At 44.3% G+C, this 22,663-nt stretch overlaps 2 protein-coding genes across 3 annotated transcripts in view; one reads left to right on the forward strand and one right to left on the reverse strand.

Moving 5' to 3' along the window:
• The first annotated feature begins 1,533 nt into the window (after positions 1-1,533).
• Rbm15b (RNA binding motif protein 15B) lies at positions 1,534-4,678 on the forward strand. Its single transcript, XM_026383766.2, has one exon. It carries the CDS (start codon positions 1,671-1,673, stop codon positions 4,362-4,364), a length of 2,694 nt encoding a protein of 897 aa, XP_026239551.2. The 5' UTR covers positions 1,534-1,670; the 3' UTR covers positions 4,365-4,678.
• A 2,168-nt stretch (positions 4,679-6,846) lies between these two features.
• Positions 6,847-22,663, reverse strand: part of Dcaf1 (DDB1 and CUL4 associated factor 1) — a 71,458-nt gene continuing 55,641 nt past the window's right edge. For both annotated transcript variants that reach the window (XM_026383765.2, XM_026383764.2), the window contains 2 exons: positions 15,323-15,575; positions 6,847-9,131 (listed from right to left, as the gene is read on the reverse strand). In XM_026383765.2, the coding sequence (XP_026239550.1) occupies positions 9,073-9,131; positions 15,323-15,575 (312 nt within the window). In that variant the 3' untranslated portion in view covers positions 6,847-9,072. The remainder of the gene's footprint in view (positions 9,132-15,322; positions 15,576-22,663) is intronic.

The raw sequence follows: 22,663 nt of genomic DNA on the forward strand, positions 1-22,663 counted from the left end.
CTTGGGGTATATCCCATTCTGTCCCTCAGCCCACCAGTGCTGAAAATACCAGGGCAGGTCACACAGGCTGAAACCAGCTGATGTGAGTGGGTTTTGGAGGACTGGAGGGTTATCAGGCACCTCAGCCTGATGTTGGCGATTTGACACCCCCAACTCCTGTCAGTAGGGAGAGGCTAGAAGCTGCACAGTTCCTAAGTACAGAAGTTGAGTCTAAAGTACTTGGGAGGACTCCGTACAAGCAGAATAGGGTGCATGGAGTGTGGTTTTTCACAGTGATACCCATGTATTCAGTATTGGCATTTCTAAAACTTCAGCTCTTTGACCTCTTATTTGCTCATCAAGATTTGTGATCTAGGTCTAATGTTAGTACTACCCTCTGACACCTACTTGGAGTTTTGCTGCACTGGTTTATACAAATAAGCCATGAAAGAGCTGCTTTTTGCCTTTGTGTACCCTAGATAACAGTGGAGGTCCTTAGGGCTTATGGGGCTTATGGAATTCTAGTGTCTAGCTGCTCTCTGGCTATCAACAAGAATTGTGGCTCAGTTGAGACACTTGCTCTTCCCACCCACAGAAACCACCTGAAAAGACCTTTCCTCAGCTGGTCTTTACCCTCAGATCACTTCATCTGTGTGTTTGCTAAGTTTTCTGTTGCTAAAGGGCCTTCTTAACAGCTTGCCCATGGAGTTCACTGCTGTCTCTTCCAAGACCTTTCCTATTGTATCTGCTGAAATGCTTTCCGATTATAGGAGGAAAGAGCTGGGTGTGCTCTTCCTCATCCTACAGGTCTGCAATGGTTCCACCAACTATCCTTGGAGCACCCTGGCCCACCCCACCCCTCCCCTCCCGGGGGTGAACAAAGTTCTGGCCACTGAGATCAGCATGGCAAGCAATGGTTAACTACTGGCATCATCAACTTCTGGCTTCCTTTGCCCCTGGCGCCACAGCCCTGCCTTTCCAACTTGGATGCCCACAGCAGAAGGTTGGACCTAGTGGCACAAAGGAGCCTAGTCTGACTAAACTGCAGGTGCGTTATCTCTGCCTGAACCAGGCCCAGCCAGGTCTCACTGCGTTCATAGCCACGATTCTCAAGGCCTTTCCAGGACTACTACCTGAATGCAGAGAATGCTGGAGATGTGGGTTTTGGACAGGGATCAGGGATGTCAACTCTGGGCCCCAGTCAGAAGACAACATGGCAGGGGGTAGAAAAAATATACATAAAAAACCCGCTGGGTCAAGATCCCGGATTTTGACACCCATGGACAATCAGCACTGGTTCCAGCACCGGTAGAAGTTAGCCAGACTCCGGAGCACCTAAACTAGACTGAAAGCACGAGGCTCAGTCCACTGGGGCCGCGCGGTGGCGCCAAGGCGCGCTGTCCGACCCACTCCTTTCCTCGCAGCGAGATCACGTGGCACAAGGCGGCGCAACCCGATGACGTACGCCCAGAGTAGCCCTCTCCCCGCCCACAGAAGTCACGTGGTAAGTCCGGCGCAGCCTGACTACGCAACGCCCAGCCCCTCGGCGCCGCTCCCGCCCCGCCCCGCCGCCACTGCCGCGCCGAGTCCTTTTGTCCAAGATGGCGGCGCCGGGGGCGCTGCCTCCTGGGCCGCGGCTGCCGCCGCCACTGTGAAAGGCCTACGGGCCGCCCGCCCGCCGCGCCGGCGCCATGAAGCGGCAGAGCGAGCGAGACTCGAGCCCGAGCGGGCGTGGCTCGTCATCGTCGGCAAAGCGGCCGCGGGAGCGCGAACGGGAGGCGGAGGCGGGCGGGCGGCGAGCGGCGCACAAGGCCTCCGGCGGCGGCACCAAGCACCCTGTTCCAGTGCGAGCCCGCGACAAACCCCGCGGTAGCGGCGGCGGCGGAGGAGGAGGGCATCGCGACGGTCGGGGCGCCGGCGACGCTAATCACCGTGCGAGCAGCGGGCGCTCCTCAAGCTCTGGCGCCGGCGGTGGGGGACGCGGCGGCAAGGCCTCGGGGGACCCGGGCGCCTCGGGCGCGTCGCCCCGCGCGTCTCCACTGCCGCCGCCCCCACCACCTCCCGGGGCTGAACCTGCGGGTCCCGGCTCTACGGCCGCACCGGAATACAAGACGCTGCTCATCAGCAGCCTGAGTCCCGCGCTGCCTGCCGAGCACCTGGAGGACCGGCTCTTCCACCAGTTCAAGCGCTTTGGCGAGATCAGCCTACGCCTGTCGCACACTCCAGAGCTGGGCCGCGTGGCCTACGTGAACTTCCGGCACCCGCAGGACGCGCGCGAGGCCCGCCAGCACGCCCTGGCCCGCCAGCTGCTGCTGTACGACCGCCCGCTCAAGGTAGAGCCGGTGTACCTGCGCGGGGGTGGGGGCGGCGGCGGTGGCGGGAGCAGCCGGCGAAGCAGCAGCAGCAGCGCCGCTGCCTCCACGCCACCCCCTGGGCCGCCAGCGCCCGCCGACCCGCTCGGCTACTTGCCGCTCCATGGAGGCTATCAATACAAACAGCGCTCACTGTCCCCGGTAGCCGCCCCACCCCTGCGGGAACCCCGTGCCCGCCACGCTGCTGCAGCCTTCGCCCTGGATGCTGCCGCCGCAGCTGCTGTGGGTCTATCCCGGGAGCGGGCCTTGGACTACTACGGATTGTATGATGACCGCGGGCGCCCCTACGGCTACCCAGCAGTGTGTGAGGAGGACCTGATGCCTGAGGACGACCAGCGGGCCACTAGAAATCTCTTTATCGGGAACCTGGACCACAGCGTGTCTGAGGTGGAGCTGCGACGGGCCTTTGAGAAGTATGGCATTATTGAGGAGGTGGTCATCAAAAGGCCTGCCCGTGGTCAGGGTGGTGCTTACGCCTTTCTCAAGTTCCAGAACCTGGACATGGCCCACAGGGCTAAGGTGGCCATGTCGGGCCGGGTGATTGGCAGAAACCCCATAAAGATAGGCTATGGCAAGGCCAACCCCACTACTCGCCTGTGGGTGGGTGGCCTGGGACCTAACACCTCGCTGGCAGCTTTGGCCCGGGAGTTTGATCGCTTTGGAAGCATTCGGACCATTGATCATGTCAAAGGAGACAGCTTTGCCTACATCCAGTATGAGAGCCTGGACGCAGCCCAGGCCGCCTGTGCTAAAATGAGGGGCTTTCCATTGGGTGGTCCAGACCGTAGGCTACGGGTGGATTTTGCCAAAGCAGAGGAAACTCGTTATCCCCAGCAGTACCAGCCCTCACCCCTCCCTGTGCATTATGAGCTTCTCACTGATGGATATACCAGGCACCGCAACCTGGATGCGGACCTGAGGGTGCGGGACAGGACCCCCCCACACCTTCTATACTCAGACCGAGACCGGACCTTTTTGGAAGGGGACTGGACCAGTCCCAGTAAAAGTTCTGATCGCAGAAACAGCCTGGAAGGTTATAGCCGCTCTGTGCGCAGCCGTAGTGGTGAACGCTGGGGGGGAGATGGTGACCGGGGCATGCCCAAGCCCTGGGAAGAGAGGCGCAAGCGGAGGAGCCTTTCCAGTGACCGTGGAAGGACAACCCATTCTCCTTATGAGGAACGGAGCAGGACCAAGGGTGGTGGGCAGCAGTCTGAACGTGGCTCAGACCGCACCCCTGAGCGCAGCCGCAAGGAGAACCACTCCAGTGAAGGGACCAAGGAATCCGGCAGCAACTCCCTTAGCAACAGCAGACACGGAGCTGAAGAGCGGGGCCATCACCACCACCACCATGAAGCCCCAGACTCTTCTCACGGGAAGAAGACAAGAGAGAGCGACCGCAATCATCGTACCACTGAGGCCGAGACCAAGCCTCTTGAAGAGCCAAAACATGAGACCAAAAAACTAAAGACTCTTTCAGAGTATGCTCAGACACTGCAGCTAGGTTGGAATGGGCTTCTAGTGTTGAAAAACAGCTGCTTTCCAACATCTATGCACATCCTAGAGGGGGACCAGGGAGTTATCAGTGGTCTCCTCAAAGACCACTCTTCCGGGAGCAAGCTGACTCAACTGAAGATTGCCCAGCGCCTTCGACTGGACCAGCCTAAGTTGGACGAGGTCACGCGTCGCATCAAACAGGGGAGCCCCAATGGCTATGCAGTGCTCCTAGCCACCCAGGCAACCCTTAGTGGGCCTGGCACTGAGGGGATACCCACGGTGGAGCCAGGCCTACAGAGGCGGCTTCTCAGGAACCTGGTCTCCTACTTGAAACAGAAGCAGGCTGCAGGGGTGATCAGCCTGCCAGTGGGTGGATCCAAGGGCAGAGACAGCACAGGCATGCTCTATGCCTTCCCTCCCTGCGACTTTTCACAGCAGTACCTCCAGTCAGCACTGAGGACATTGGGCAAGCTAGAAGAAGAGCACATGGTGATAGTTATAGTGAGAGACTCTGCCTAGCCGAAACCTGTCTTTTCCAGCTCCATGTTTGTGTCACAAAAGCAGTTATTTTAAAATCTGATCCCTTCTCAACCCTACTCCCTTGGTTTGAATTCTCTGCTGGGTTATTTTGGTTTATTTGAAGGGGAACAAAGTTCTGTCCACCACTAAAACTAAGTTCTTAGATTGGGGGGGGGATTTTTTTTTAAACAACTATGAGAAGGGACTCTGTTACATTGACTTCTAGTGTACAAGATACTGTCTGCTGTATTCTGTATTTTTTTATTTTTTGACTAACTGTATGGAAAGTTGTCAGTAAAGCCTTTGTCAGAGGATGGATTTCTAATCCGTTCAGAGTCCTGTTTAATCAAGTTTTTTCTTAAAAGAATGGACAGTTTACCCAGTGTATGCCCTATGTCATGTTTGCAACAGCACTGATCCAAAAGTCCTGCTGCATCAGTGACTCCCAGCTCTTCATGCTGAGTTGACTGTTATCACACTCAGTTTTGATCTTAACTGAGGGCTGACAGGCTTCAGTGTGGGTCCTGAGCCCTGTACTGCACCAGCCTGAGTAAAAGCCAGTGCAGAGGGGGTGAGCCTGAGGGGTCTGGACCAATAGCTACTGGTTGTTGGATTTCATTTTCCCTGCACAAGTGTGTGTCCATCAGTTTTGAGCTGTGGCTATCAGACAAAGCCCCCAACTGTAAGCCTATTCAACAGTCGGTAGTTTTCAGCAGTTGCATGATCTTGTACGTGAGGGAAGAACAGTGCAATATTGACGCCAAGGAGTCTCAGTGCTTGCAGCCTCCCTTCTAATTTAGCCCAGGGGTCTCCAGTGTGGGAATCAGCTGCCTCCAACTCCCAGGGCCTCTGTAGGCCTTATGCTGGAATGGGGAATTGGAAGCAAGCTGCCTTGGTTTGGGGTTTTTTTGTTTTGTTTTGTTTTGTTTTGGTATGTGGTGCTGGGGATTGAACCTAGGGCTTTGTGCATGCAAAGCAAGCACTCTACCAACTATTTCCCCAGCCCTGCCATGGTTAACTCTACCCAGGTATTTATGATTTGGGGGTGTTTGGTCCTTCAGGGCTAGTGTCCATAGAATGGGACTATGCCCAGTCATGCCTAGAGCTTTGTGTAGTACAACTAATCCCTGGATGGGAGTACTTTTCAGTTATACAGGGGAGTGTAGTAGGTTAGAAAGATGCCTGTTATAAGTGACATAATGGTTTCTTGCTCTTATACAATTGGAGAACACAGAAATGGGTATTTCTCTTGGAGAAAATGAGGCCACAGTGGCTGAGGTGCTGAGCAGTGTCAAAGCCACACAAGCCCAGCTGGAGAGGAAAAGGATGGGGAGGCACTCTCTACCTTGGAGGGAAAGGCAGCCTGAAGGAGTTTTAGAATTCTGCCTTTGCTTGTCTTATTAGGTAGTAAGACCAGGGCTGGCAAACTTGAGTTCAGCAGTGTCAGGACCAGAGAGGAAAACTTAGAACCCACAGCAGTTGTCACCATAGAACACAGCCCAAATGCCACTCTCCAGAATGTATGGGAACCTGTATATTCCAAAGGATCATGATCATGGATGAGGAGTGGGCACTCTGGTGAAAGATGACCCTTAAAGTGGTTCTTTCTCCTAGCTATGCCAATCCTCCAGGTGCAGCCCACTACCCCAGCCAGCAGGTGACGGGATCTGAGAGGTGCTCTGCAGGCTGAGGCTCCCTGCAGGCTACATGGAGTGCCTGTCCAAAAGGACAGAGCTATTTCAGAGACACTGGAAATTTGGAAATTTCCTTAAGGGAAGTGCTTAAGGAAGTACTCACTTGCTGGGCTTTGCTAGTACAAGAGAAAAAGCATGTTCACAACAAAAACATTAACACCAGAAAGTGTTAGATCTGTTTTTATTTGCCTGTTTCTACTTGAGCTGTAACATTCCACCTGTAACATTCCAGAGTAGTTGGAATCCCTAGAAATAGGAGTAGGCCTTGTCTTGTTAAAGGTACATTGTAGTTTTTCCTGCATATCTTTTGACATGCCTATGTAACATGACTCAGCTGTCCTGGTACATCTAGGCTACCCGTCTTCCTTCAGAGTAAGTGCTGAGGACCTAAAATACACCACCAGCTTTCCCAGGCAGCAAACAGACATGTTAGGAAACCTGAGTGAAGACACCTCAGCCTTTACCCTTTTATCTACCCCCCCAGGGGTGGGGGTTCCCTCTACCCAAAAACCACCACTGAGTTTTGGTGAAGGGCCACACCCCACTGTGACAGACCTCCTCTTCCCTGGACCTCAACCACTTCCTTCTTTTAGCACACAGCAGGTTCTGGGCTGAGGCTGTGACTCAGTGGTAAAGCGCTTGCCTAGCATGTGTGAGGCACTGGGTTTGATTCTCAGCACCACATATAACTAAATGAATAAAATAAAGGTTTATACATCTAAAAAATATTTAAAAAAAAAAAAAGACATAGCAGGTTCTGTGACCTCTTTACCATGGCTGTTTCATGACACTGCCCCAGTAAGAAAACCAACTGCAGGTGTCCAGTGCCTCTAACTGGGGTCAAGTTCTGAGATACTGCTTGAAGGCAAACTGACATCACTGGTGGTGTGCAACTCTTCTACATGTTTTTTTCCTGGCAAATCATCATTGTCTTAGCCTCTTAGGGCACTTTCCTAAGGGTGTGTTGTCAAGTCAACCAGAACTGTGCTTCCTAGTAGACTGCCCGTCTCCACCTCTGAGACCTGTTGAGTGTTCCCATGAGTTCCTGGCAGGGTTCAGGGAGACTGCTTAGCTGCATTAGTGAATAGAATGACGTGCTTTTACTGGATCTTGACTGGTAACTTGTTCTCTCTTCTGGTATGTTCAGTACCAGCAGTAAAACTACCCTACTGCTTAGTGTTAACTCTCCATTTAAAGCTGAGGTAGGAAGCAAATAAAGAGGTGAAAGCTCTGCTCTCAGGAGAACCAAGAGATACCCGCAACAGTGCAGGCCCACCTCAGAATGTATGACAAATTGTACATTGCTTCTGAGCCCGGCTATTGCACCTGTCCTAGAGAGTTTTAGCCTTCTTGTGTTGCTTGTTTAATTCTTCACAACCAAATGTCTCTCTTCTCTTTTTAGCTATATGATATCTAAATTAAAAAAAAAAAAACCAAGAAGCTGTTATTTGGGCAAAATTAAAGAGAGAGACTAGTCTTCTATTTATTGTGGGAAGGAAAGCAGAGAGGGGTGAGCAAAAAGGTAGGAGGAACCACTGGTGCTTTCTTCAGTGATTACTGTTTATACATAGGCCAATTGTAGACACCCCTCAAGTATCTACAAACAGCCTAACTGCTCCTCAACCACCAGGACTGCATAGTTAACTGCTCAAGCCCCCTGTGACAGTCCCTTTCAAGAAAGTGATGACAGTCATGAAATAATGATGATGGTCAAAATGCTCTCCTTAGCTTTGTCTGCTCACTCCTCCAAAGCTTGCCAGGAACCCTGCCTTTCCAATCCCACTAAATCCCTTCCTTCTCAGGAGCTGCCTTCTTGATCTAGAACATGGGGATAAACAGATGTGTCCAGAGTGGACGATGCTGAGCTCCTCCCTCTGCCCCTGTATATCACTCTGCAGAAAAAGATCCTCCCAAGAGCTGCAGGCCAGGGCCAGACACTGCCCGAGCTACTGTTCTCCAGGGGAGAACATGTTCCCAGCACCCCGTTCTGACTTAGAAGGCATCTTCCACATGACCTGGCAAGAGTTGCAAGTAAAGGAACACCTCACTTAGGTAAAAGAGAACAGGGAAAGGCCATAAACAAAGACAGACTTGTAGTTTATTTTGTATTTTTTTAAATAAATACACTTTACATTAAAGAAAAAGGCCTTTGATTTGTAATTTCCACATTGGGGAGAAAGGGAAGAAAAAAATTTTTTTGAAAAACTGAATCACAAAGAAAAATAGAGGGAGTGAACTTACATCCTAAGTTCCCTCGACTCCACAAAACCAATATCCACAATGACCATGCTGCCCCCAAACCATGAAGGTGGGTAAATTTAGGCATTTACTCAGCAAATAAGCAGCGCCTTCCTTCCCACCTCTGGCATGAAGGAAAAAACAAATTAACCTGACAGCAATATGAGGCAACAAAACAGGTTAAAAAATCATATATTATATTTATAATAAAATATTCTTAATCCTTATCAATTTAAGAAACCACGATTTTCCTTTTCATTTAAATACGTATGTAAAAATGCCTCTGTATTGTTCTTTAAACATCATTTTCTTCCAAAGAAAATGAAGTGCAGGGACAAGAGACCTGGTGGATATAAGTTCATACCCTCAGTTATAAATGCCTGTTTTTTGTGTTTTTTTTTTTTTGTTGTTTTTTAAGTTTTATAAAAAACTATTTCTTGTTCTTTAAAGAACGTTATACAAAGAAAATATATTGTGAAATAACCCCAGAGACATGTTTTTGTTTTTGTTTTTTTTCCCTTGAGGAAAGATATGTCCATCTTAGGAGAAGTGGGGGAAGCAGAATAGGGCCTAATCCCTGTTGCCTTTTTTGTGGTTGTTATTTTAGAATGACCTTCAGATTCCAGTGAGACTCTAAACCATAATCTTCTGAATGCAGGGCACGAAGGTCCTTGACAGACAGCCCTGGTGAGAAAGGGAAGGGAAGGTATTCTGAATTCATCTGACTCAGTTTCTCGCCTGCCAATCATCTCTTCCTTCCAAGTGGTGATGGCTCCTCATTCATTCAAAGATAAGATGATGTCATCTTCTAAATCAGAGTTGTCAGAGCTGTCAGCTAAAAAGTAAGAAAAGGGAGACTAGATTATGCATTAGGATTATAGGAAGAACCTGCAGCCACATACATTTATGCCTGAGCAGTGTTAATTACCGGTTTCCAGAAAGAAGAAAACACATCAATTAACTCCTTGGAGCTGGCTCTGGAGAACACACCTGTTGCTGGCAACAATGATCAGCCCTGGGACCTTTTTGTTCTCTTAGCTTTCAAAGGGCCTGAACTTCTTGAAGGCTCTGCTTTCTGCCTGTGAAGCCCCAGAGGGACAGGACAAGTGCCCCATGAAGCCTCCTCCATGGCACTTGGACTACAAAGGGCAAGGATGAGGAGAGCTGAAGGCCCTTCTGGTATCCTTAGAGGGATGGGCACTGGCCTTCCTGATCCTGAGACCACTAAAGGCAAGCTGAATCCAAGCAAGAGATCTTTCTTAACCTCCTTAGTCACTCCCTTCTCTAGTCCTCAGAAGGCCACACAAAGGCAGAGGGAGTGGTCCTAGGTAGGATTCAGTCCTCTGCCATTTCTGAATATAATCTAAAGGGAACAAATTCCAGAAAGGTACAGATTAGTCATACCAGAGAAGGAACAAACTACCCAGAAACGAGGCAGGAGGCAAACAGGGAGCAGCTCTTAAGCCCTGAAAGTTGGTACTATCTCTGATAAGAAGCCCCTGCTCGACCTTCTGCCTTCTCAGGCAGGAAACAACACATTAACACTTCCAGAAGAATCCACCTAGGAATGAAACTAGGTGGTCTCAAAAAGGATCCACAAAGCAAGATCATTAGTTACACCATGTCTGTCAGATAAAATTAGAGAACTGTGGATAAGGATTCCAATGTGGCTAAGTGAAGGAAAAGTAAAGGCCTCAATGCACACTTTGATTATTCAATACAAGAAGCTATAAAACAATTTTAACAACATTCCCAGGAAAGTGGACAGACCAAGTCTGAGCCTGAGGGCTGCACATGTCCCATCCACCTATGCTGGATGTTGCATGTGGAGAAGGACTTTGGCAAGTTGAATTTCTTATCAATTTTTCCCAGGTGCCTGAATCAACTCTTGGGCAAGCTGAGGGGGAAAAAAAAATGCATGTTCTCAAATCTTCCTTCATTCTCTACAAGCTCCTTTAAAAATATATATATATACATTTTTTTTTAAAGATGTAGCTGGGCACAATACCTTTTTTTATTTATTTTAATGTGTTGCTGAGGATTGAATCCAGAGCCTCGCACGTGATAGGAGTGCTCTACCGCTGAGCCACAATCCCACCCTCTACAAGCTCCTTTGGGGGGGGACCCCGAAGTGGGCAAAGTCCTGAAAATAAGGATGGCTAGAAAAAACAGTGTTTGTGATCCAACTGGACACAAATGTGGCCTGACTGGTGAGGAGTAGGAAAACACAATGAAGACAAAGGATACCAGACACACCTGAACAAACCACACCTGAGCAGCTTCTTGGTTGCAGAAGCTCTATGAGGAAGAGCAGGGGTTCCCCACACAAAGCCAAGCACACACTGTGTCCTGGGCCCCCCTCAGACTTGCCAGGTGCCTATGGAAGATCTCTGAAGAATCCTCATGTTGGTTCACTCCATGAGCCAACTATGCCAGACTCACCCGCCTGAGACCTCCTGATCATCAGCTGTGTTGCTATTACTATTAAGAGTTAAGGGGCTGGGGTTGTTGCTTAGTGGTAGAAGGCTTGCCTAGCATGTGTAAGGCACTGGGTTCAATTCTAAGCACCACATATAAATGAATGAATAAACTAAAGGGCCATTAACACCTAAAAAAAAATTTTTAAGAAGAAATAGAGTTAATAAGGGTCTCTGATTAGCACAGATATTGATCAATGCGCTCACCCAGTTGCTACATAAGCCCCTAGACTAATACATTTAAGTGACAACCTGCTATTGGGTCCCCTGTCACCCTGTGAATGTTTTCTTTCTTTTCTTCTTATGTGAATAAATCCTACTCCACTCAAAAAGGGGGGGTAGGCTGAGGTGGTGGCTCAGTGGTACAGTGCTAGCCTAGCACATGTGAGGCACTGGGTTTGATCCTCAGCACCACATAAAAATACAATAAAGACACTGTGTCCATCTAAAACTTAAAAAAAAAAAAAAAAAAATATTTAAAAAAAAAAAAGGTCTCAGAGGCCACAAATGTGGCTCAATGGTAGTGCACTTGCCTACAACACAGGAGGCCAAGGGCCTCATTCCCAGCACAGCTAAGAACAGATAAGACCCTTCACTATTCCCTATCACAGATAAGAAATGCTACATGCAGCTTCATGAAGATCACAACACAAGCCTCTTTAAGGAAATGGCTCAGCATCTGAGAGCCTTTTGTGCTTGAAAATGGACTCCCCACCTGGTGGCCAGGTGGTTGGACTCCTTTCTCTACCTTCCAATTTTTCCTTATCCTCCTTCCAATCTTTCCTCATCCTCCAAGTGTTGAAGTGACCCAATCCCAGACCCTGGATGGAACCTGCCATTCTTGAAGACGAAGGCAGTCTAATTATTATCAATTCCTGCAGTGTTTAAGCCACTGATACAGGCACCTGGGGGAATGGGAGTAGCAGGTGCTAACAAGTCGAGACACAAAGACCCTTTAAGTCAAGATGCTTCTGGTTCCTAGGTTATGGTTGTGTATCTGGAATCATTGGATTCCTGCAGAATCCAGGACCTAAGCAAGGTTACCAGGGGATCCATTATGTGTTTTCTATTTCTATGGCTTTCATCATATCCTAAAAGGGTTCAAAAAACTCCAAAAGGTCAACAGCTACCCTGCTCTAGAAAATTAGTATGAAGTAAAATACTAACAAACCAAGGGCATCGACGTGCTCTGCTATTTACAGCTATTGTGGATTTGCTACATAACAGAGAAAGAGCAATGGAGTGCAGCCTACAGATACTATCTGTATCTCCATCTCAATTCTAGAGGTTGAACTAAAATATCAAGATGTCATCTATTTTATCAAAAACATTCACATCTGAATTAAATTAACAATATTCTCATAACTAATTAGAATTAAGAGTTTTCCAGATTAACTTTGACTGGAGAGGAGGAACTGTCTAAAGGAGAAAGTAATTTTACCAAATGCAAATTGAGAGGCTTTTAATTCAAATGAAGAATGATAAGGGAGATAAGACCAGGAAAACTCAGAATCTGATGACTGGGCTTGCTCAAGGATCAGCAAAACCAGGAAAAAAGCAACATGTATTAACTTCATGTGGTCATTGCTGGCCCACAGAATTCCCTCTTTCAGGGAGGGGCTTTTAAACTGAACTATTCCTTCCATACCAGATGGTTAACAAAATTATATCATGCCCAAAATTTATCACCCTAATGCAGTCAAGTGAGGAAGAATATGTTTATATATTTTAAAAGCAAAAGCTGTTTCCAGTCTGAGGACCTGCCCAGTTCTACTACTGTTCCAGGCTTTGTTAAGTACCCCTAACCAGATGATCCATTAGTAAACAATGTAGTGGAGCAGCAGAAGAGCAACAAAGACCAACCTCTAGAAATAGCTAAAGCATGGACTAGGCTACATGCCATGAGTAGTATTTAAATCAATCTCATCATCAAGTGCACATCACTTCTCCTGTTCTGCCAAGACTTCCTTTTTTTTTCTTTGCATTTAATGAACACAGTCTTAGAAACTTACAGAAAAATAGCCCAGACATCTTCAGTCCTTAAATGAAGTAAATCTGACTTGTCCTGATTCACTGTCCTAAAGCATGAGCAGAAACTGAAGTATCATCTGGATTGTTGAAAACGTTTAACAGCAGAGGCTCTCTGCTTTTATTCATTTTCCCCATCATGGTTTAAGGATATAGCACTGTGAATGAAGGCAGCTGTCCAGGTTAGGGTGGATGTGTGGTGTTTTTCTTTATTTTCTTTATTTATTTGCAGTACTAGAGATTGAAACTGGGGTCTCATGCATACTAGGCAAGCACTCTAACACTGAGCTATATTCCCATCCCTTTATTTTTTATATTGTGACACTAAGTTGCCCAAACTGGCCTCAAACTTGCAATCCTCCTGCCTTAGCCTCCCAAGTAATTAGAACTACAGGTGTTCACCACTGTGCCTGGCTTTTTATTTTTGCTGGGTAGTTCTAATTTTATGAGCTCTTCCCCTGCTTTTTCTGGTGATCTAAATGTATTAGTTAAATGCAGATAACCAGTTCTTCAGATTATACACTCTAGCCAAGTCTAACTTTTTTTGTTTTTGTTTTGTTGTTGTTGTTGTTGCTGCTGTTGCTGTTTCCAATATTGGGGGTTGAATCCAGGGGCATTCTACCACTGAGTGCCATGACACCCAGCTAAAGTCTAACTTTATTTGGACACTATGGATGAACAAACTTGACTGAATCAAATGGAAACATTAAACAAACATCACAAGGCTAGAGGTTTAGCTCAGTGGTAAAGCACTTGCCTGCATTCTCAAGGCCCTGGGTTCAACCCCAACCACTGGGGAGATCCATCACAGTCCTAACAACATTGTGACTTCACTGTCAAGTACAGATTCCCTCCTTCAAAATTAGCTTGTGACCCTTCTGTATGGCTTATTTGGAAACTTGTATAAACCTTAAGTTTGGGTATTTTTGTCATTCTTTTTCAAAAAAGTACAGAAAACAAACTTATGTTGGGGGCACCACCATTAGCAATACTGTTGGCTGTTCCCCCCAACCTACCTTATAATTGAAGGAAGTTATAACTTATCCTCCATAACTCACTACTCACATATGACAAAAAAAGTTTGGTAAAAACTGCCCTATGCTGTAATCCCAGCATCTCCGGAGGCTGAGGCAGGAGGATCACAAGTTCAAAGCTAGTGTCAGCAAAAGCAAGGTACTAAGCAACTCAGTGAGACCCCGTCTCTAAATAAAATACAAAATAGGGCTGGGGATGTTGCTCAGTGGTCAAGTGCCCCTGAGTTCAATCCCCAGGTACCAAAAAAAAAAAAAAAACCAAACTGCCCTGTGTCCCTTTAAGAATCAAAAATGGAAGCTAATAAATACTAGTCATCTTTAACACAGAAGGTTGGCATTTGTTAATTTCTGTAACAGTGTAAATGTTCCACATATGTGCTGTTCAACATAGTAGCTACATGTGGCTACTAAGCATTTGAAATGCAGATTTGAATATAACTGTATTTTTAACTTGAGAAATTTTATTAGTGGCTATCATTAGAAGATAAATATCTACTATGACTGCTAGAATGCTGGTTAGGTCTGTTACATGAAAAATAGCTGGATTTCCAGGGATTACTCCCCAGTCAGGTGGGGTAGCACTACAAATAACCAGGACCATAGCTAGCACAGGTCTTCAACAGTGACACATTCTTGCAATGAGGAAAATATTACCCTGAGACATGCAAGAACACAGCAAAGCATATGAACCTTAAAACTATTAGTTGTCTTATTCAAAATTCATTAGCAAAGTCAGGAAATTTGACTTCAAACACCTGTCCTAATGGAAAGTTACTAGAAAAACTGGAGCTTATTCTTCAATATTTAGAATAAGAGTGCGGAAAGGAAATGAACAAAACAGATGCCAAAGAGAAACATTGTCCACTGGCCTTCAGGAGGTATTAACCAAAGAAGACAGGAAAGCTCCTCCACAAGAAGCCTTAATTTCTTTTATAACTTCAGAAAGGAACAACAGTCATGAAGAGCTGCAGCTAACTCCAGCTCTGGTCCTCTTAAGACAGCTACACTTTGACCTTTCATTCTAAAGTTAAAGGAGCTGACAACTGTAAGTCCACCACCTATTTTTGTTTAAAAAAAAAAAAAAAGAAAGAAAGAAAGAAAGAAAGAAAAATTGGTTAGAACACAGCTACAATCTTCTATTTACTCTTATCTGTGACAGCATTCTCACTACAACAGCACAGCTAAGTAACTACAGCAGAAACCATATGGCCCACAGAGCAGAAAATATTTACTGCATCTTTACAAAAAAAGTTTGCTGACCTCCGCTTAAAAGGTAAGAGTTCACAGACATTTGGTGTGAGTACAGTCTGATTGGAGAACAGAAAATGAGTGATGTCAGAGTGCTTTTCTTTAAGAGATCACAGTAGTGAATCAGCAGTTATGGGGCAAAGAACTTGGGTACAGCTACCCCCTGGGTTGGGATGGCTCAAGAGAAGGGACCTTGCCGAGGGTGCCAAGGCTCAGCCCAAACTCTGCCCTATACTTACTATCACCCAGGATCAGTTCCACTTCCTCATCTGCATCAGAGTCTTCATCCTCCCCGTCTTCTCCTTCCTCTAAAAGATTTGCTAGCTCCTCATCAGAGGGAGAGAAGTCATTGTCCCCATCCTCTCCTGCATTCTCATTGTTGTCATCCTCCTCCAGTTCTGCCTCCAGCAACTGGTCAGTGTCAAGTTCATCTAAATCATCAGTGTCATCATCATCTTCATCATCATCCTCTTCCTCCTGTTCTTCCTCTTCCTGGTTTAAAAAAAAAAAAAAAAAGGCATGAGGTAATTAGGACAAACGCAGAGGCTTGACCCATGTGGCCACAAGGTAATTCTTGCCCAAAGGGACACAGAAGAAAACTATCAGCAAAGCAGGTTATAAACTAGGTTACCACAGACTTTGTGGGCCAGTCAGACTCATCAGTGCTGGCTGAGACAAGCACACACATGTCCCCCAAGAAACTCAAAGCACCCCTCAAACAAGGATTATTGGTCACTCCAAAAAGGCATTCTGGCCATACAGCCCTTTTTCAAGGAAAGAGACAACTTGCTTCAAAGACATCTCTGCCATCAATATTCTAAGAACCCAAAGGGACTCTTCTTTCTCAACCAAAGCAAATGAACTGAGTTGAAACACTAGGGAAAAAGTTTGTACTTGGAATCTAAAAAGCAATGTTTTAACAAATGGAGGAAGAAGACATCTCTTCAGTCTCCAGTTCCTAAGCCCTTCAAGTAAGTACCCTTGTTCTTCTAACAGACAATGTAGATGAGCCCCTAAAAATGCGACTGCATACCTTTGATCTAAATGTTCTAAAAAACACAGGTTTACAAGACAGAGCACACACAGATATTCACATTTCCTGTTACAAGCAGTGGAGGGAATGCTACATAAACCATCCATCCTTCCATTTACCCCCAACAAACACACACATTTTTTTTATTGATACATTACAGTTGTACATAATGATAGGATTAGTTGTTACACATTTGTACATGCACACACTATAACAACATAATTTGGCCAATATCAACATCCTTCCATTCTTATAACAACTTCCCAAAGGCAAGAAAACTACCAGAAAACCAATGAAATACTTTTCTCTAGGTTATCTAAGCTTTGAAAGTCTTCTACAGATTTCAGCTTTGCATTAGAACCCAAACTGTTTTCCCTTCAAAAACACCTCTATTTTGATAAGGATGACACTCATTCCCAAGCAAGGTTACCATCAATACTAAGCCTTACCAATAACAAAATGATTCTAATTCCTACAGTAATAAAATATAAAATTCATTTTTAATAAATATACCTAATGAAAACAAAATCTTTTTATTTTAATTGTGTAACAACCTAATCACTTAAAAAAATGTAATACTGATCACTTAAAAAACTTTTTGTAGCCTAGCATGCACAAGGCCTTGGGTTCAATACCCAAGTATCCCAAGAAAAAATAGAGGAGGCCCACCTAGCTACTAGTATCTACCAGCTATAATATAAACTAGGCTCAGGGAGCATAGTAACTCTGATCCCAGACCCCTGATACATTTGGAGTCACCATTAGACACTTTTTGATATGTTGTCTAATGCAGTGATTTACACTTTAACAATTTCTGACAGTACATGGGAAAAACTGACACCTTTCTCAATAATCCTAATACTAAAAGTATATGTCTGTATACAGATTTTTGTGTGTGCATGAAAGAGAGAGAAAGGGGAGAAAGGAGAAGTAAATATATACAAGTAATGGCCTGAGACCACTACTCCACAGCTTTGGCCACACAGTACCTCAAAATAACCCAAATAACCCAAAGCTCTAACCAGATTACAATTTTGACTTTTCTTTTTCCCACTTCAGAACATATTCATGACCAAAATCAGTTCTAATCCATTCACAAAGAACCTCAGTTAAAAATAAGAAGAGAGTATCTAGAACCCTATGTCTCTTACCCCTTTGTGGAATGGAATAATTTACATTTTATGACAGAAAAAAAAAAGATTTAAAATGCTGCACTTTCTTTTGAGGTGCTGGGGATGGAACCCAGAGCCTCACATGCTAGACAAGAGCTCTACCAATGAACTACATCCCCAGCCCAAGAGAGCACAGGTTTTCTGTGCACTAGGATTTGAATCCAGAGCCTCACAAATGCTAAGCATACACCTTACCGCTAAGCTACACCTCTAACCTGTCAAGATAGAACAACTTTTAAACATCCACAGTTGAGTGGGTATGTTAAGCTTCTCAAATAGATATTAGCTGTTTTGATTTCTAAAACATCAAGCTTATCTGACCCAGAAGTACTGGGGTGAAAACAAGTTTCCATATCAAAGATAGGGAATTTCATGAACAGTGATTCATAGACAAGAGAAAAATGTATGTAAGAAAATGTAAGTTTTGTACTTGGTCTTAGTGCATTTTCTTTTGTCTCCTCCTGCATTGCAAAAATCCATATCAAAAGCAATGCTGGAAAAATAGGTTACGCAAGGTCTAAGCTTTGAACTAGATGCCAGTCCAAATTCTACCAGCATCCCATAAACAAAATTGTTTATCTTATAAATGTACACATAACCATCCTGGAAAGATGACATCATCATCCTTACAAATTAAGACATTATATGTAACATGGCAGGGGAGGTGAAATGAGTAGGAAAGAGAGAGCTACCTGAACCTGAAATATAGCACACGTCACTTCATTTTGTCTTCTTTTTTGTTGTTGTTGTTTTTGATACCAGGGATTGAACCCAGAGGTGCTTAACTACTGAGCCACATCCCCAATCCTTTTAATTTTTTTTTTTTTTTATTTTGAGACAGGGTCTTTTCCAAGTTGCTTAGGGCCTAAATTGCTGAGGCTGGCTTTGCAAATTGCAATCCTCCTGCCTCTGCTTTCCAAGTCGCTGAGATTATAGTCATTCACCATACCACATCCAGCTAGATAGTATCTTAAATCTAGAAATACTAGTTTTGTTTTGTTTTTCCTTAACCTAATTCACTAGGGTTTAGAAACAGAATTAGAGGATCTGACAGCCAAACCATTTTAAATCATACTGTACTAACAAATTTCCCAACAGAAAGAATCCAAAAAAAAAAAAAAAAAAAAAAAAAAACTCTCTCGATTCCATTTTAAGTCAATTTCATGGTTACCCAGAAGGCCCTAAACTAGGCATGCAGACAACCAACCCACCCACTCACTTTCTGTATAAAAAATAGGTTGACAAGCAGAAATTCCCTCATCTGGTTGCTGGTCCTAAACCTGACTTCAACCCTGATCTGAGAGAAAGCAAAGCTCCCACCCCTGCATTCTGGGCCTCAACCACGGTGGGACTCTGTTGCTCCAGATGCACTTTGGTATCCCCACCTCCCTCTATGCATCTTCACATTTCTCTCCACTGCCATCTTATTTTCTATGACAAGTTCAGCTCTCCCAAACCTAACAACTTCTCCATCTACACAAACTTCAAATTCCTTCCACATGTTGACTTTTGAAAAGGATGAGTGAGGAACTTTATTCCTGGGCTCCATGTACTTAGCTATAACTGGCTCACTTAATTGCTCTCTCTCTCTCTCTCTCTCTTACATGTGACAGTCCGGGTTCTGCCCACACCCCTTCACAGTGCAGCAGCTCTGTGTGTGCTCTGGAGCCAGGAGGCCTCTGCTAAACATAAATTCAATTAGCATGATGATAAAAAAATTCAGGGCAATTTACTGACCTTTACAAGGTTACTGTTAGGATTTCAACTGGCCATTTTACACATAACATGTATATAAGTTCTTTGGAAACCATCTGGCACATACAAAGTTTTCAACAAGTGTTTGATGTTCTGATTAGACACAGAAACCAGCCTGAACAGCCAACCGTGAGTAGGACCTACAGTGAATAATCTATCTTGGTCTACAAATTGAAAGGCTGGCCTGATCCTCCCTTGGTCTTTTCCAGATCGCTTCCTCTACACACAGTTCTTCCAACTTTATTCCTGCCTTCATATATCTTTTTATTTACAAACTGTGCAGAACAGCTCTATCCATCTGTACCACCAAAACTTAAAATCCCACAATTCTACAACTGAACTCAAACCACTCCTAACCCAGCACCTTTTCTATTTTCTGTTACCAGGTCAAAAACTCAAGCACATCTTCCCCTTCTCCCACTTCTCTGGCTTCACTTCCAGTGAACTTTTGTTTCTCACAAATCCAAGGTCCCCAGCACTCACTCCAAGTCACTCCCAACTGTATTCAATTGCTTGTATCCCTCTGCCTACCAACCTCCAGTCTCTCAATTCTCTGTGGTTTAATCCCTTCCGATTGAAACCTCCCAAGGGCTCTGTATGACATCCCTTTACAAAACTGCAAGAGAAGCAATGGCCATACTGAATGTCCATCAAAAGCCAACTTCTCTGAATCTCAATCTTTTATTAAATGAGATTGTTTGATTAAATCATGTGAACATGAGAATCACCTGAGAAAACTTTTTTCTAAAACACACATGCCTAACCCTCTTTATTTTCCAAATGAAGCTCATGCAAATGGATTTTGGAAGGCCTCCCTGTGGATTGTCAAGTGTACTCCTAATTAAAACCCATTGCTGGCCGAGTACAGCGGCACATGCCTATAATCCCAACTACTTGGGAGGCTGAGGCAGGAGGATCACAAGTTTGCAGTCAGCCTGGGAAATTTATTAAGACCCTGTCTCAAAATAAAAATAGCTAGGGATATAACTCAGTGATAGAGAACTTGTCTAGCACATCCAAGGTCCTGGGTTCAATCCCCAGTACAACCAAAACAATCCAAAAAAAGAAAAGAACTGCTGCCAAGATGACAGAGAAGTACCTTGAAGTTCTAAAGTTCTACTTCTCTGTAATAATGCACCTTGTCCACAGAATCGCCAGAACAGAACCCAAAGGTGAATCCAGGCATTCCCAACAGCCTTCTCTGCTAAATCACTCTCTTTTTCTTAAGAACTGAGCAGAATTAATTTTCGCAGATTGAGTACAGCATTTGTTTCTAGACCATTTAAACTCTCAAATATTTATTTTTTCAAGAGAAATAGCTTTTAGTGTATATTTCCTTCCAAAATATATCCAATCCCTTAGAAAAAACAAACTTCTAGTAATACTTTAAAAAACAGTTAATCTAAAAACTAAGGTAGCTTTTTAAAATGTAATCAAACCTGATCCTACTGTCTTGACATTTTTATATCAAGTCACATTTTGTTGTCTTTAAACTCCTATTTAACATGTGCTACTGGTATAAACCACCTTAAAAATCACTTGTTTTTTTCTCTCCTCACTGGAGAATCCCCTGCCTCCCCCCCCCCCCAAAAAAAAACCCTTCAGAAGTCATCACATCTGGCTCCAGCCATGGTGCAGTAAGTGTAGAATAGGTAGACTCTTACCATCCGCTTCTAGGCAGTGGAAAATACACAGGAAGCACAGCACACAGTGTGTCCCAGATTCCAAATGGAGTGGAAAAAAGAGAGCATTATTCCCCTGTTGAATTTCTTTATAATTGTAAGGTTAACTATAATTAGCTGAAATTCACTGACTTTCCAAAGTCTAAGAATAATGATCAATTATTACTCTTTGATTTTATAATTTCGCCAAAAGCCAACATCAAAGTTGACTGAACTGATCTTCAAAACAGTTATCAAACTTCCAATGAATAACATAAGCTCTGAAAGGTGACTGGCTTATCTGCGTTTTCATCAAATGCCTGAAAGAAGGCAGATAGCAACCTCAGAAATCAGGCATGCACAGACAAATACATTCTGTACATTTTTATGTATCAATATAGTAGTACAGTTCATCCCTTCCCATAACTTCCCAACATTTAAACAAAAGTGTATGGTATGTAAATTATATCTGAATAAAATCCTTTAAGTAAAAACCATTTTATACTAGTACTTGATGCTGGACCATTTCAACAGACTGCACCTGATCACTCATGCTTTTGACTTTATTTTGCTAAGATCAAAAGGCAAATTCAAAGGTGTTGGTCACAGGTGCCTGAATCCCTAAGCAATATATGTCAACCCTGAAACAGCTGAGAAGACCATAGAGCAAGTATCTAGACTAGGACAAAACTTTGAATAGCAAATGAATCATGAAAATGAAGTCTCTAGTTTTAAAATCAGGTGAAACCTATAAAGGAAAGTGAGTTAAAAAATAATAACAATAATTCAAGTTGCACCTACATAGGTAACAGGGAGAAATCTGAAGGAGATAGTAAATACAGCAAAACATCACTCCAAGATTCTAGAAGGAATTCATATCAACACGAGGTTACAAATAATATTTAATTACAAGGCTGGGGTTGTGGCTCAGTGGTAGAGCACTCATCTAGAATGTGTGAGGCACTGGGTTCAATCCTCAGAACCACATAAAAAATAAACAAACTAAACATATTGTGTCCATCTACAACTAAAAAAGAAATTTTTTTTTAAAAAGTAATGATATTTTATTCGACTCAAAACATCTCTAAATCAAAAATCAAAAAACCAAGAGGAAAAGCAGTATTCTAATGGACAACATTCAAACATTAAATGTACTAGATGACTTACAAGGACTATGTAGTTAGTATGCAGTGAAACATACCTAGAGCCAGCAAAATCTGGAAGCAATGCTAACTTACCCACATCATACAGATACACTGATACCTAGGTCCCTCCAAAGCTAGAAAGCTTTCAGGCTCTTATACAGACTGGACCCCAGAGCCACTTGCCAGGACCTCTTGCATCTGCACCTCTTGATCCTAGTTGCCCAAGCCAAGGCAGCTTCTACTTTTCCATAAGAGACAAAGACTCAGACGTCCTTACCATCAACAACCTATTTTCTTTCTAGTATCTTTTTCCCTTCACCACTCAAAAGGAATGTTAAGCAGAACCACAGAAGGAGAACCAAGAAGACAGACACTAGGCCTCACATGGACCCATTTAACTTAACAAAGTAAACCTGCTGCTTCAGATTTACAGGTCACCTTGTAACATCCAGGAAGCCTGAAACAGAACTGATACCTAGTAATGATGAATGAACCTGGGGGAACAAGCCACCTTGTACCACTGTAAAACTACACCTTCTAAACTCAATGATAATATACCTTATTTTGTGACAGCTAACGTGTAAAATGTCATGTGTGGAGTAGGGTGTCTAAAGTAGCAAATCAAAGCAAGAATAAAGGAACAGACACTGATAAGAAACCACAGGCAATCACACAAAATGTCAAGGACCAAAATCTACTTGCAAGCTCCGTTACCAAGAATGACTAGCACCATGTACAGATTAAAAGTCCAGCAGTTAAGACTATTAATATTCATGTCACAGGGCTGAAAATGTCGCTCCATGGTAGAGCATTT

Source organism: Urocitellus parryii, chromosome 2 (genome assembly GCF_045843805.1).
Source record: "Urocitellus parryii isolate mUroPar1 chromosome 2, mUroPar1.hap1, whole genome shotgun sequence".
Taxonomy (NCBI): Eukaryota; Metazoa; Chordata; class Mammalia; order Rodentia; family Sciuridae; genus Urocitellus; species Urocitellus parryii.

What these genes read in the sequence shown, in the direction of transcription:
- Rbm15b (XM_026383766.2), top strand. Translation starts at nt 1,671, where the DNA reads ATGAAGCGGCAGAGCGAGCGAGACTCGAGCCCGAGCGGGCGTGGCTCG.